Raw genomic sequence first — 16,293 nt, forward strand, 5'->3', positions numbered from 1 at the left:
TCCAAGCCCAAGCGGGGGGCTGAAGACACCCATCCTCTGGCTGAAGTCTTGATCCAAGCAGGCAGAAGAGGACATCCGGACCGGCAAACATCTTCATCCAGGAGGCATCTTCTATATTCTTCCAACCGATGACGACTGGCTCCATCTTGAAGACCTCCAGCGCGGATCCATCCTCTTCTTCTGACGACTAGACGATGAATGAAGGTTCCTTTAAGGGACGTCATCCAAGATGGTGTCCCTCGAATTCCGATTGGCTGATAGGATTCTATCAGCCAATCGGAATTAAGGTAGGAAAATTCTGATTGGCTGATGGAATCAGCCAATCAGAATCAAGTTCAATCCGATTGGCTGATTCGATCAGCCAATCAGATTGAGCTTGCATTCTATTGGCTGATCGGAACAGCCAATAGAATGCGAGCTCAATCTGATTGTCTGATCGGATCAGCCAATCAGATTGAACTTGATTCTGATTGGCTGATTCCATCAGCCAATCAGAATTTTCTTACCTTAATTCCGATTGGCTGATAGAATCCTATTAGCCAATCGGAATTCGAGGGATGCCATCTTGGATGACGTCCCTTAAAGGAACCGTCATTCGTCGGGAAGTCGTCGGTGAAGATGGAAGTTCCGCGTCGGCGGGATGAACTACATGGATCCGGAAGAAAGAAGATTGAAGATGCCGCTTGATAGAATACTTCAGTAGGATCATGGACCTCTTCAGCTCCCGCTTGGATGAAGACTTCAGCCGGATCATGGACATCTTCAGCCCCCCGCTTGGGCTTGGATCAAGACATCGGAGGCTCTTCTGGATCGATCGGTGAACCCGGCGTCGTGAAGACAAGGTAGGGAGGAGATCTTCAGGGGCTTAGTGTTAGGTTTATTTAAGGGGGTTTGGGTTAGATTAGGGGTATGTGGGTGGTGGGTTATAATGTTGGGGGGGTATTGTATGTTTTTTTTTACAGGCAAAAGAGCTGAATTCTTTGGGGCATGCCACGTAAAGGGCCCTTTTCAGGGCTGGTAAGGTAAAAGAGCTTTTCTATTTCAATTTTAGAATAGGGTAGGGCATTTTTTTATTTTGGGGGTCTTTGTTATTTTATTAGGGGGCTTAGAGTAGGTGTAATTAGTTTAAAATTGTAATATTTTGCTACTGTTTGTAAATATTTTTTTATTTTTTGTAACTTAGTTCTTTTTTATTTTTTGTACTTTAGTTAGTTTATTTCATTGTATTTATTTGTAGGTATTGTATTTAATTAATTTATTGATAGTGTAGTGTTAGGTTTAATTCTAGATAATTGTAGGTATTTTATTTAATTAATTTATTGATAGTGTAGTGTTAGGTTTAATTGTAACTTAGGTTAGGATTTATTTTACAGGTAATTTTGTAATTATTTTAACTAGGTAACTATTAAATAGTTCTTAACTATTTAATAGCTATTGTACCTGTTTAAAATAATTACAAAGTTGCCTGTAAAATAAATATTAATCCTAAAATAGCTATATAATTATAATTTATATTGTAGCTATATTAGGGTTTATTTTACAGGTAAGTATTTAGCTTTAAATAGGAATCATTTATTTAATAAGAATTAATTTATTTTGTTAGATTTGAATTATATTTAACTTAGGGGGGTGTTAGTGTTAGGGTTAGACTAATCTTTAGGGGTTAATACATTTATTATAGTAGCGGTGTGGTCCGGTCGGCAGATTAGGAGTTAATAAGTGTAGGTAGGTGGAGGCGACGTTGGGGGCGGCAGATTAGGGGTTAATAAATATAATATAGGGGTCAGCGGTGTTAGGGGCAGCAGATTAGGGGTACATAGGGATAACGTAGGTTGCGGCGGTGTACGGAGCGGCAGATTAGGGGTTAATAATAATATGCAGGGGTCAGCGATAGCGGGGGCGGCAGATTAGAGGTTAATAAGTGTAAGGTTAGGGGTGTTTAGACTCGGGGTACATATTAGAGTGTTAGGTGCAGACATAGGAAGTGTTTCCCCATAGGAAACAATGGGGCTGCGTTAGGAGCTGAACGCTGCTTTTTTGCAGGTGTTAGATTTTTTTTCAGCTCAAACTGCCCCATTGTTTCCTATGGGGGAATCGTGCACGAGCACGTTTTTTAAGCTGGCCGCGTCCGTAAGCATTGCTGGTATCGAGAGTTGCAGTGGCGGTAAATGATGCTCTACGCTCCCTTTTTGGAGCCTAACGTACTGAAAACGCAGCCATTCTGTGAACTCTAAATACCAGCGGTATTTAAAAGGTGCGGGGGAAAAAAAGCATGCGTATCTAACGCGCCGCTTTGGCCGCAGAACTCTAAATCTAGCCGAGAGGGATTATTTTAAAGGTAAGTATTTAGTTTTAAATAGGAATTATTTGGTTAATGATAGGAATTTTTTATTAGATTTATTTTAATTATATTAAAGTAGAGGTTGTTAGGGTTAGACTTAGGATTAGGTTTAGGGGTTTATAACTTTAGTATAGTGGCGGTGACATTGGGGGCGGCAGATTAGGGGTTAATAACAGTAATGTAGGTTGCGGCAATGTTAGGGACAGCAGATTAGGGGTTTATAATATTTAACTAGTGTTTGCGACGCGGGAGTGCTGCAGTTTAGGGGTTAATATGTTTATTCTAATAGAGGTGATGTCCGGAGCGGCAGATTAGGGGTTAATAATTTTATTTTAGTGTTTCTGATGCGGGAGGGCCTTGGTTTAGGGGTTAATAGGTAGTTTATGGGCGTTAGTGTACTTTTTAGCATTTTAGTTATGAGTTTTATGTTACGGCGTTGTAGCATAAAACCCATAACTACTGACTTTCAGTTTACGTTATGGATCTTGTTTTAGGCTGTACCTCTCACTTTTTGGCCTCCCAGGCAAACACGTAATACCAGCGCAAAGGAAGTCCCATTGAAAAAGGACTTTTTGAAAGCTGCGGTAGTTACGTTGCGTTACGGTCAAAAAAGTGTGCGGTGCAGCTAAACCTGCAAGACTCGTAATACCAGCGGTAGTGAAAAAGAGCTTTAACGCTGCTTTTTCACTCATACCGCAAAACTCGTAATCTAGTTGTGAGATATTTAACCGGCTAATGTCATTTGAGTCACTAGCTAACTGCTCATATGTCTAGTACCTGCGTCTGCTATACAATCATCCTGTTATTTATGATGAGGGATAGATCACCTATAATACATACACAAGAGAAAAATTACAGATCTATATGGACACGCACATACATCCGCAGCGTGTCCACAGGTAAAAAATGGAATTTGTTTAAAAATAAATGCTCTCATGAAAATGAACATTTTTTTTACACTAGAATGCCCCTTAAAGGGACATGAAACACCATTTTTTTCTTTCATGATTCAGATAGAGAATACAATTTTAAACAACTTTCCAATTTACTTCTATTATTTAATTTGCACCTTCTCTTGTTATCCTTTGCTGAAAGGTTTATCTAGGCAAGCTCAGGAGCAGCAGAGAACCTAGGTTCTAGCTGTTGATTGGTGGCTGCATATATATATATAGATTGTGATTGGCTCACCCATGTGTTCAGTTAGAAACCATTAGTGCATTGCTGCTCCTTCAACAAATGATACCAAGAGAATTAAATAAATGAGATAATAAAAGTAAATTAGAAAGTTGTTTAAAATTTTATTCTCTATCTGAATCATAAAAGAAAAAAATTGTTTCATGTCCCTTTAAATATATGTTAGAATAAATTCCATATAATATTCAATATAATGTTTATTGCAAATACTGTTTAATCGGATATGATGTGTTTTTATCTAAATGGTAGTTTACATAACAATCATATGGATGATGATGTTTGAAAGCAACAGCTTAAATAGCTACGTATATAAACTCATGTTACTGCATAAAACTTGTCACAATTTAAAATCATTCTAAATATTTATGTAAAATGTTATAACAATTAATGAGGTTATTGCATAACGTTGTTTCAATCTGTAAAGAAGTTTCTGCACTTGTGTTTGCCACAAGTCCTCTCTGTGAGCACATATGGAGAAAACAGGCTAACTCTGTCCTCAATGGGAGTAAAGCCAGCTAAAACCAGCGCAGAGGCCTATCAGTGAAAGACTGCTGACTTCAGGCTAACCATTTCATTAATCTGTTTATCAGATGCACTGTGCACATTTGTCTGTTTTTACTTCAGTCTAAGATCATTGACCTTTTTATTTGCCATAGAATGCATGAAAAAAATCTAGTGAATTTTTCCAACATAAATTGTGTATAATCTACAATTATTCCTTTTAATCTGTAGCACCATTTACATGTATAGGGCTTAATTTACTATGAGTGAAACTGGACAGTATGGGTATTTAGCGCATATGCTTGAGTGCTAATACCACTGAAAACAATATATAAACAATTTCATAGATTAAAAATTTACAAGTATAGATATATATACAAATGTAAAGAAAATTGGAATGTAAAATATCTGCAGTAAATAAACAGTTATAAAATGTTAAAATTGTTTAAAAATTATATTTCAAGTTTTCAGGTATTTGAGTGGAAACACCTCCAAATTCTATCTATCTATCTATCTATCTATCTATCTATCTATCTATCTATCTAGCTATATGTTTATATGTGTATGTTTATACATATATACACATAAAAGTACATAAATGTACATAAGTTACATATATACACATATATACACATATTTAGACATGTATATATTTAATATATTTATGTTGTGTTTGTTGCACATTTTTTTAACCCATTACTCTTTACGCAAGGTGTTCAGTTACGCTAAGGCAGCGAGTGCAAATTTAGATTGTGCTCGATGGTACACGTTTACTTTCAACTTGTAATATATGATCACAAGTTAGCCAAGTCGTGAAATAGCTTATTGTGCCCCAAGCTAACAATAGTGCCCCACCTGTAATCTAGCCCACTATAAGCAACAACCTAATAATACTTCCTCTCAGAAGGTACCTGATACAATGATTAAACAGTTTGTAATTCATTCCTTTTAATCTTATCTTATCTTTTCTTCTGTTTTCATAGCTACCCACTAAAGCCAATCAGAAGCAGTGCTGCAGAACGTAATGCTATGTAGATACATGTTTGTGTGCTTATGATAATGGTGACATTAGGTTGGTTTAATAGTCAGTCAGTCAATCGGACACTGTATATTTACTGTAGATGTTGTCTACCCCCTGTTCAATAACTTTTGATAGTCTAATTCAGACCTTGAAAGAAAGGAAACCTAGAATTCGTTATATTATTATCAGTTATTTTTAGAGTGCCAACAGATTCTGAAGTGCTAACAACATGGGTCTAAAACAAGTTAACAATTATGGGGCTCTTTTCCTTGTAGCTGTCGACATGCCTACTAAACTAAGGAAGACCAGGAAGTTACGCAGACATGTCAGTCATGGTCATGGCCATATTAGCAAACAAAGGAAGCATCCTGGTGGTCATGGTAAGGCTGGTGGCATGCACCACCATAGAATCAACTTCGATAAATTCCACCCTGGGTACTTTGGAAAAGTTGGTATGAGGCATTTCCATCTGAAAAAGAATCAGTACTTCTGTCCCGCTATTAACCTGTATAAACTATGGACACCTATTAGTGAGCAGACCAGACTGAACCATGCCAAGAACCCTAATGGTCCTGCACCAGTCATTGACGCTGTGCACGGGGGTTACTACAAGGTGTTGGGAAAAGACAGACTCCCCAAGCAGCCTGTGATTGTGAAAACCAAATTCTTCAGCCAATCAAGAACGTTGGTGGTGCTAACTGTTCTGGTTGCATAAATCGTCACAACGGCAAATAAACGTGTTTAAAAAAAAAAAGAAAAAGAAACCCCAAACAATTATGGGAGACAAAGGGATAGAGGGCCCTGCCAAGAGTTTCACTGTTGTAAATCAGCTTTCATAAAGATAATCCACAAAGCAGCTGGGCTCGTAGACTTACATGTTAAGGGGGGTTCAAGGGAATAACTAAAGGAGAGGAACTAAGATAAGAAAATGTTAGTGTATATAATATGCATCCCTGAACAGTAGAGTCTTTAATGAGTGCTTATAAAGCCTTTTCACTCACACCTGTTAGACTTTTCTCACATAAACAAGCAGACTCCATAAAATAGCATGCTTCAGATCAAATCACATGCTTTAGATAATAGGATCCATTGATTGACTAGCACAGTTTCATAAACATGGACTATAAGGCTGTCTTTGAGATAGTGAACTAGATTTACTTGCATGATACACGGTGTGAAATAAGGTAAAGTGCTCATAAAGGTATAATCAATCCCATAGACATATATTATATGGTAATAAATTCTAAACGTTATGACATTGTCAAGGTGCTATACATAGGTGTTCTCAACAAGCCCTGGGTATCAGCATGTACTTAAAAGAAAGGAAACTGTTTTGAAAGCATAAATACTGCAGTCTGCACCATAACTAGCAGTGATGATTAACTTATGAGAGTTATGACAAGACCTTTGGAATCATTACTATGAATCCTGACAATAAATGTCTGTTTTGCATGTATATAGTAATAGTTCCTCTTGTGTTTCATGTTTAACTGTTATATACTGAAAATAAATTATAATAAATTGTAGACATAGGGGTTGATTTATTATGCTGCAAATGCAGCAGTTTCCACGTGAGCTGTTAGGCTCTTTGGAAAAAAAAGTTAAGAAAGAAACAGCGGTCTTAAGACCGCTGCTCCTTAACTTATCTGCCACCTCTGAGACGGCGGACAGCATCAGATACGATCGGGATGATTGACACCCCTGCTAGAGGCCAATCTGCAGGGGACGGCATTGCACAAGCATTTCACTAGAACTGCTTGTGCAATGTTAAATGCCGACAGCGTATGCTGTCAGCATTTAGCGATGTTGGGCGGACATGATCTGATACAGCGGATCATGTCCACCCGCATCTTAAAAAATCGGCCCCCTAGACTAAAAGTATGTTGAAAACAGTAATATTTGTGCTATAATATAATTTATAATCCCTATAAAGTTCTTGGGGACAAATAATGTAATTTTTGTAACGTTTTGCATGGAAATATACAGTATAACATTGTGACGTGACTATAAAGATTGATAAAGTCAGTACACAACAACCACGTTTTTCAGGCAGTAAAAGATACTGAAGAGGAGATAAACTTTCTCGGTACTGGAGAAGATCCGAGTGGATTTAGTTCACTATGTGAATCAGCTGAATCATGTTAGTTTTTGTGCGTAGGAATGTGCTGTCACAGAATTAACTACCATCTTAATTAAACTGGGAACTGATGATTACATGGTGTGAGGAAGGAATACATATTGCGTTATCTCAAACTGTTACTGAATTATTCAAGGCTAACTTGTCCTCAGCTTGAGTTTGGTTCACTTTAATAATAGAAAGTCTTTTAAAAAATATTGTTTCTTGATTCTAGTCCAAAATAGTAGCCAACATTATAGAAAAATGACAGCTTCCATCTGTGCAATGTGTTCAGAGCATTCCCAAACACTGGTTTAAGTGATAGAAGACTGTCAATTGGGAAGTCTTGACAGAGTGAATGAGAAATGCCTTAACTGTGAATGAACACAATCTTATTATCTTGTTCTAGTCTAATTAAATTAAGCTCATGCGTGCATAATATTCTCAGCCAATTCAAAAGGGCAGTTTAAACACATTGCAATTCTCTTCTGAAGAAGTGAAAACGCTAAAACAGATGTACATATCATCCCATTTGGGACTTTTCAAGGAACTTTAATATTCATAGAAAAACACTAGATACTAATAGATTTGTGATGGGATCATTATGAAGCTTAAAGCAACATTAAAAGGAACAGCAAAGTTAAAATGAACTTTCATGATTCAGAGAGAACATGCCATTTAAACAACTTTGCAATTTACATTTATTACTAAATTTCCTTTGTTCTCTTGGTATCCTTTGTTGGAGAGAAGGCTCAGCAACAAAGATGCAAATACTGACCTAGCTAAATAAATCTGATGAGCCAACAGCAAATATGTGCAGCCACCAATCAGCAACTATTTTACAGCAGTTCATTGCTGTTCCTGAACCTACCTAGGTATATACTTCAATAAAATATACTAAAAGAACAAAGCAAATCTGATAATAGAAGTAAATAGGACAATTGATTAAAATTGTGTGCTCTATCCAAATCATGAAAGTGAAATTTTGAATTTAATGTTCCTTTAAAGTAGTAATAGCAAGTGGAGTGCAATTAAATAATGCACAATCTGGTATTACAAGTGGATAAATATTTTAACCAAAAGCATCTTAAAATGGTTGAAACGTTTTTAGCATGCACTTTACTTTTAATAGAGAGTGCAGATAGTGTTATGAGTGAGCTCATTGTGCTCATATTACATGTGGTGAGTTAAAGGGACAGTCTACATGAAATTTTTAATTGTTTAAAAAGACTGATAATCCCTTTATTACCTATTCCATAACCAACACGGTTATATTAATAAACTTTTTACCTCTATGATTACCTTGTATCAAAGCCTCTGCAGACTGCCCCTAGCTATTTACAAACTTGCATTTTAGCCAATTAGTGCTGGTTTCCATGTAACTCCAAGGGACTGTGCACAATTGTATCTATATGGCAGGCATGAACTAGCACTGTCTGGCTGCAAAAAGTTAATAAAATGCACTGAAATTAGAAGTTATTTAGACATTTTGAGGTTATAAAGTTTTTAATATAACAATGTTGGTTGTGAAAAGCTAGGGAACGGGCAGTAAAGGTCTTATCTATCTTTTTAAACAACAAAAAAAATCAAATAGTTTGTCCGTTTAAGTTATGTGTGCAAGCAAAATTAAATATACCACTATAGGGAAATAAAACTCATTTTTTTTCTTTCATGATTCACACAGAACATACATTTAAAAAAAAAACTTTCCAATTTACTTCTATTATCACATTTTCTTAGTTTTGTTGAAAAGCATGGAGGTAAGTTCAGGAGTGTTTCTGCAGCACTATATAGCAGCAGCGTTGCTACAATGGTATATATTAGCAAGAGCACTAGATAGCCTATCACAGTGATGGCTAACCTTGGCAAACCAGATGTTTTGAAACTACATTTTTTATGATGCTTAGGCTCTCTGTAGTCTAGTTGAGCATCATAGAAAATGTAGTGCCGAAATATCTGGGAGCCAAGGTTAGCCATCACAGGTCTATCATGTAGTGTGCACGCTACCTATCTAGATATCTCTTTAAAAAAGAATAGCATAAGAACAAAGACAAAGTGATCATAGAAGTAAATTGGAATTTTTTTTTAAATTTTATTCGTATCTGAATCATGAAAGAAAAATTTCATATCCCTTTAATAGTATAGCACAGAACTACACAAAGAACTCCACTTGCACACTATAGGCTTAGCACTCTCTTGGGCAGGCTCTCAAGTGAAGTCTATTATGTGAGATCTTTTGTGCACACAATATCTGACATACAAATGTTAGCGCTCCCTAGACCAGGGGTCAGCGACCTTGGGCCCCCAGATGTTTTGGAACTACATTTCCCATGATGCTCAGACACTCTTTAGGCTGTTTGAGCATCATGGGAAATGTAGTTCCTAAACATCTGGGGGCCCAAAAAAAAGCTTTGGCCTTAATATGAGCACAAAAATACTAGCGCTATTGTTTGCACTTGAGAGCTGTTAATGCAAGAAAGTGCTAATATTTAAGCACTCCGCTTATAATCCAAGACTTATTTTTTATGCAGTGCAGTGATTCATTACTCGTGCATATATAAATGTCTTAAATTCTCCTATAATTAGTTTTACATATTTTATCTAATGGTTTATATGTAAGATGCTTATCTTTAATATCTTTAATATTAGATAATAAAATATGGTGATCTGCTCCATTCCATTAGGAGCAGTGAGTTTCCAGATAAAGGCATTCTATAGATTTTATAGATTAGAAAAGTTATAGCTTTTTTAAATTCACTTCACATTGAAAAAAAATCAATAGCAGCATTCCAATAAGTGCAAACATATTTGACTTTTGGATTTATCAAATTCAACATACTATGCTACATGAAAAATAATTTGGAGGCATATATTGGCTATATATTTGCATAGCTTTTGTTTACAATGCATTTTTCTGTTTAACTTGTGAGAATGGTAGGTGTTAGGTGTGATGGTGGTAATTATGTGTGAGATGAGGTAGGTTGTTAGGTGTGATGGTGGTAATTATGTGTGAGATGAGGTAGGTTGTTAGGTGTGATGGTGGTAATTATGTGTGAGATGAGGTAGGTTGTTAGGTGTGATGGTGGTAATTATGTGTGAGATGAGGTAGGTTGTTAGGTGTGATGGTGGTAATTATGTGTGAGATGAGGTAGGTTGTTAGGTGTGATGGTGGTAATTATGTGTGAGAATGGTAGGTGTTAGGTGTGATGGTGGTAATTATGTGTGAGATGAGGTAGTTTGTTAGGTCTTGTGATGGTGGTAATTATGTGTGAGATGAGGTAGGTTGTTAATTGTGATGGTGGTAATTATGTGTGAGATGAGGTAGGTTGTTAGGTGTGATGGTGGTAATTATGTGTGAGATGAGGTAGGTTGTTAGGTGTGATGGTGGTAATTATGTGTGAGATGAGGTAGATTGTTAGGTGTGATGGTGGTAATTATGTGTGAGATGAGGTAGGTTGTTAGGTGTGATGGTGGTAATTATGTGTGAGATGAGGTAGGTTGTTAGGTGTGATGGTGGTAATTATGTGTGAGATGAGGTAGATTGTTAGGTGTGATGGTGGTAATTATGTGTGAGATGAGGTAGGTTGTTAGGTGTGATGGTGGTAATTATGTGTGAGATGAGGTAGGTTGTTAGGTCTTGTGATGTTATGTGATAACTGCAACAAGAGAATACTTTGAGGTGGGGTGAGAAGTATTATGGATATTTAACACTGATGTATAATTGTTATATAATTGATACATGTAACATCCATGAGTGTCTTGTGGATGAAATGAACTCTCCTATATAAGACCATCTGATACCTAAAATATATTCACCTTTTTTTTATGACAGAAAATTCCATAAATCTTGCTCATGGTTTGCAAGGCTGATTGAAGCCTTGAATGGGTAAAATATAAATATTCTGATATAATTAATGGGACATTGTACACTAGATTTTTCTTTGCATAAATGTTTCATAGATAATCTGACAACCTAGGAGTGTTTTTGTAACAATGTTTAGTTTTGCTTATTTTGAAATAACATTGTGCTGATTTTCAGATACCTAACCAAGCGCCAAAGTTTAAGATGTATACTGATGTCTACATATTTAAGCTTGCTCCTGTTTGTAATGTGTCTTTTTATATGCAGGGGAGCGGGGAGTTTCTGCTCCTCCTGATCTCCCAGCCCATTTCACGGGGTGTCCCAGCCTAACCTCATCAACAGTGCTAAACTAGGAGATTCTAAAGAAGGAGGAGTCTGTGCATATTCTTCTTCATAGTAGTGTCTATTATATGCAGTATAAAAAATAGTGTATGTTGTCCCTTTAAATATAGAATGAGAACAACATGTATATGATTTGATGGGTAGATTATGATTTTACAAAATCTAAATAGAATTAAAAACATACACCTAGATTTGGAGTTTGGCGTTAGCCGTGAAAACCAGCGTTAGAGGCTCCTAACGCTGGTTTTAGGCTACCTCCGGTATTTGGAGTCACTCAAAATAGGGTCTAACGCTCACTTTTCAGCCGCGACTTTTCCATACCGCAGATCCCCTTACGTAAATTGCGTATCCTATCTTTTCAATGGGATCTTTCTAACTCCGGTATTTAGAGTCGTTTCTGAAGTGAGCGTTAGACATCTAACGACAAAACTCCAGCCGCAGGAAAAAAGTCAGTAGTTAAGAGCTTTCTGGGCTAACGCCGGTTCATAAAGCTCTTAACTACTGTACTCTAAAGTACACTAACACCCATAAACTACCTATGTACCCCTAAACCGAGGTCCCCCCACATCGCTGACACTCGAATACATTTTTTTAACCCCTAATCTGCCGACCGCCACCTACGTTATCCTTATGTACCCCTAATCTGCTGCCCCTAACACCGCCGACCCCTGTATTATATTTATTAACCCCTAACCTGCCCCCCACAACGTCGCCTCCACCTACCTACACTTATTAACCCCTAATCTGCCGACCGCAAAGCGCCGCCACCTACGTTATCCTTATGTACCCCTAATCTGCTGCCCCTAACACCGCCGACCCCTATATTATATTTATTAACCCCTAATCTGCCCCCCTCAACGTCGCCTCCACCTGCTTACACTTATTAACCCCTAATTTGCCGAGCGGACCTGAGCGCTACTATAATAAAGTTATTAACCCCTAATCCGCCTCACTAACCCTATAATAAATAGTATTAACCCCTAATCTGCCCTCCCTAACATCGCCGACACCTAACTTCAATTATTAACCCCTAATCTGCCGACCGGAGCTCACCGCTATTCTAATAAATGTATTAACCCCTAAACTAAGTCTAACCCTAACACCCCCCTAAGTTAAATATAATTTAAATCTAACGAAATTAATTAACTCTTATTAAATAAATTATTCCTATTTAAAGCTAAATACTTACCTGTAAAATAAATCCTAATATAGCTACAATATAAATTATAATTATATTATAGCTATTTTAGGATTAATATTTATTTTACAGGTAACTTTGTATTTATTTTAACCAGGTACAATAGCTATTAAATAGTTAAGAACTATTTAATAGCTAAAATAGTTAAAATAATTACAAATTTACCTGTAAAAGAAATCCTAACCTAAGTTACAATTAAACCTAACACTATGCTATCAATAAATTAATAAAATAAACTACCTACAATTACCTACAATTAACCTAACACTACACTATCAATAAATTAATTAAATACAATTGCTACAAATAAATACAATTAAATAAACTAGCTAAAGTACAAAAAATAAAAAAGAACTAAGTTACAAAAAATAAAAAAATATTTACAAACATAAGAAAAATATTACAATTTTAAACTAATTACACCTACTCTAAGCCCCCTAATAAAATAACAAAGCCCCCCAAAATAAAAAAATGCCCTACCCTATTCTAAATTACTAAAGTTCAAAGCTCTTTTACCTTACCAGCCCTGAACAGGGCCCTTTGCGGGGCATGCCCCAAGAAATACAGCTCTTTTGCCTGTAAAAAAACCCATACAATACCCAAGCCCCCCAACATTACAACCCACCACCCACATACCCCTAATCTAACCCAAACCCCCCTTAAATAAACCTAACACTAAGCCCCTGAAGATCATCCTACCTTGTCTTCACCTCACCGGGTATCACACCGATCCGTCCAGAAGAGCTCCTCCGATGTCCTGATCCAAGCCCAAGCGGGGGGCTGAAGAGGTCCATGATCCGGCTGAAGTCTTCATCCAAGCGGGGCAGAAGAGGTCTTCCATCCGATTGAAGTCTTCATCCAAGCGGCATCCATCCGGAGCGAAGCGGCAGCATCCTGAAGACCTCCACCGCGGAACATCCATCCTGGCTGACGACTGAATGACGAATGACGGTTCCTTTAAATGACGTCATCCAAGATGGCGTCCCTCGAATTCCGATTGGCTGATAGGATTCTATCAGCCAATCGGAATTAAGGTAGGAATATTCTGATTGGCTGATGGAATCAGCCAATCAGAATCAAGTTCAATCCGATTGGCTGATCCAATCAGCCAATCAGATTGAGCTCGCATTCTATTGGCTGTTCCGATCAGCCAATAGAATGCAAGCTCAATCTGATTGGCTGATTGGATCAGCCAATCGGATTGAACTTGATTCTGATTGGCTGATTCCATCAGCCAATCAGAACATTCCTACCTTAATTCCGATTGGCTGATAGAATCCTATCAGCCAATCGGAATTCGAGGGACGCCATCTTGGATGACGTCATTTAAAGGAACCGTCATTCGTCGTTCAGTCGTCGGCCAGGAAGGATGTTCCGCGGTGGAGGTCTTCAGGATGCTGCCGCTTCGCTCCGGATGGATGCCGCTTGGATGAAGACTTCAATCGGATGGAAGACCTCTTCTGCCCCGCTTGGATGAAGACTTCAGCCGGATCATGGACCTCTTCAGCCCCCCGCTTGGGCTTGGATCAGGACATCGGAGGAGCTCTTCTGGACGGATCGGTGTGATACCCGGTGAGGTGAAGACAAGGTAGGATGATCTTCAGGGGCTTAGTGTTAGGTTTATTTAAGGGGGGTTTGGGTTAGATTAGGGGTATGTGGGTGGTGGGTTGTAATGTTGGGGGGCTTGGGTATTGTATGGTTTTTTTACAGGCAAAAGAGCTGTATTTCTTGGGGCATGCCCCGCAAAGGGCCCTGTTCAGGGCTGGTAAGGTAAAAGAGCTTTGAACTTCAGTAATTTAGAATACGGTAGGGCATTTTTTTATTTTGGGGGGCTTTGTTATTTTATTAGGGGGCTTAGAGTAGGTGTAATTAGTTTAAAATTGTTGTAATATTTTTCTTATGTTTGTAAATATTTTTTTATTTTTTGTAACTTAGTTCTTTTTTATTTTTTGTACTTTAGCTAATTTATTTAATTGTATTTATTTGTAGCAATTGTATTTAATTAATTTATTGATAGCGTAGTGTTAGGTTAATTGTAGGTAATTGTAGGTAGTTTATTTTATTAATTTATTGATAGTCTAGTGTTAGGTTTAATTGTAACTTAGGTTAGGATTTCTTTTACAGGTAAATTTGTAATTATTTTAACTATTTTAGCTATTAAATAGTTCTTAACTATTTAATAGCTATTGTACCTGGTTAAAATAAATACAAAGTTACCTGTAAAATAAATATTAATCCTAAAATAGCTATAATATAATTATAATTTATATTGTAGCTATATTAGGATTTATTTTACAGGTAAGTATTTAGCTTTAAATAGGAATAATTTATTTAATAAGAGTTAATTAATTTCGTTAGATTTAAATTATATTTAACTTAGGGGGGTGTTAGTGTTAGGGTTAGACTTAGCTTTAGGGGTTAATACATTTATTAGAATAGCGGTGAGCTCCAGTCGGCAGATTAGGGGTTAATAATTGAAGTTAGGTGTCGGCGATGTTAGGGAGGGCAGATTAGGGGTTAATACTATTTATTATAGGGTTAGTGAGGCGGATTAGGGGTTAATAACTTTATTATAGTAGCGCTCAGGTCCGCTCGGCAGATTAGGGGTTAATAAGTGTAGGCAGGTGGAGGCGACGTTGAGGGGGGCAGATTAGAGGTTAATAAATATAATATAGGGGTCGGCGGTGTTAGGGGCAGCAGATTAGGGGTACATAAGGATAACGTAGGTGGCGGCGCTTTGCGATCGGCAGATTAGGGGTTAATAAGTGTAGGCAGATGGAGGCGACGTTGAGGGGGGCAGATTAGGGGTTAATAAATATAATATAGGGGTCGGCGGTGTTAGGGGCAGCAGATTAGGGGTACATAGGGATAATGTAAGTAGCGGCGGTTTACGGAGCGGCAGATTAGGGGTTAAAAATAAAATGCAGGTGTCAGCGATAGCGGGGGCGGCAGATTAGGGGTTAATAAGTGTAAGGTTAGGGGTGTTTAGACTCGGGGTACATGTTAGGGTGTTAGGTGCAGACGTAGGAAGTGTTTCCCCATAGCAAACAATGGGGCTGCGTTAAGAGCTGAACGCGGCTTTTTTGCAGGTGTTAGGTTTTTTTTCAGCTCAAACAGCCCCATTGTTTCCTATGGGGGAATCGTGCACAAGCACGTTTTTGAGGCTGGCCGCTTGCGTAAGCAACTCTGGTATTGAGAGTTGAAGCTGCGTTAAAAATGCTCTACGCTCCTTTTTTGGAGCCTAACGCAGCCTTTATGTGGACTCTCAATACCAGAGTTATTTTTATGGTGCAGCCAGAAAAAAGCCGGGGTTAGTTTTTCGGGTCGTTACCGACAAAACTCCAAATCTAGCGGATAGTAGGCAATCTATTTACTCACTTATAGGGGTAGATTTACTAAGCAGCAGATGCTGCATCCTCCAACGATCATTTCAGGCTCGCCTGAAACGTAAGTTAAGAAGTAGTGGTCTTAAGACCGCGGGTCCTTAAATTCTCCACCACCTTTTAGGTGGCAGACTGAAATCATCCCAATCCGATCAGGATGATTGACGGCCCCTGCTAGCGGCTGATTGGCTGCCAGTGAGCATGAGGCGGTATTGCACAAGCATTTCACTAGAAATGCTTGTGCAATGTTAAATGCAGACAGTGTATGCTGTCCGCATTTAGTGAGGTCGAGCGGACATAATTTGCGACCTATGTTAAATCTACCCCATAGGCTC

The 16,293-nt window shown here is 37.8% G+C and overlaps 1 protein-coding gene across 1 annotated transcript; it reads left to right on the plus strand.

Moving 5' to 3' along the window:
* The first annotated feature begins 5,286 nt into the window (after positions 1 to 5,286).
* Positions 5,287 to 5,772, plus strand: LOC128657520 (60S ribosomal protein L27a-like). The gene has a single exon (XM_053711894.1). The coding sequence runs from the start codon at positions 5,287 to 5,289 to the stop codon at positions 5,770 to 5,772; it is 486 nt and encodes a 161-aa protein (XP_053567869.1).
* The last annotated feature ends 10,521 nt before the right edge of the window (positions 5,773 to 16,293 follow it).

The sequence above is a fragment of the Bombina bombina genome, chromosome 4 (genome assembly GCF_027579735.1).
Source record: "Bombina bombina isolate aBomBom1 chromosome 4, aBomBom1.pri, whole genome shotgun sequence".
NCBI lineage: Eukaryota > Metazoa > Chordata > Amphibia > Anura > Bombinatoridae > Bombina > Bombina bombina.

Bases quoted from the DNA above. Each gene is read 5' to 3' on its own strand.
- LOC128657520 (XM_053711894.1), top strand. From the start codon at position 5,287: ATGGGTCTAAAACAAGTTAACAATTATGGGGCTCTTTTCCTTGTAGCT.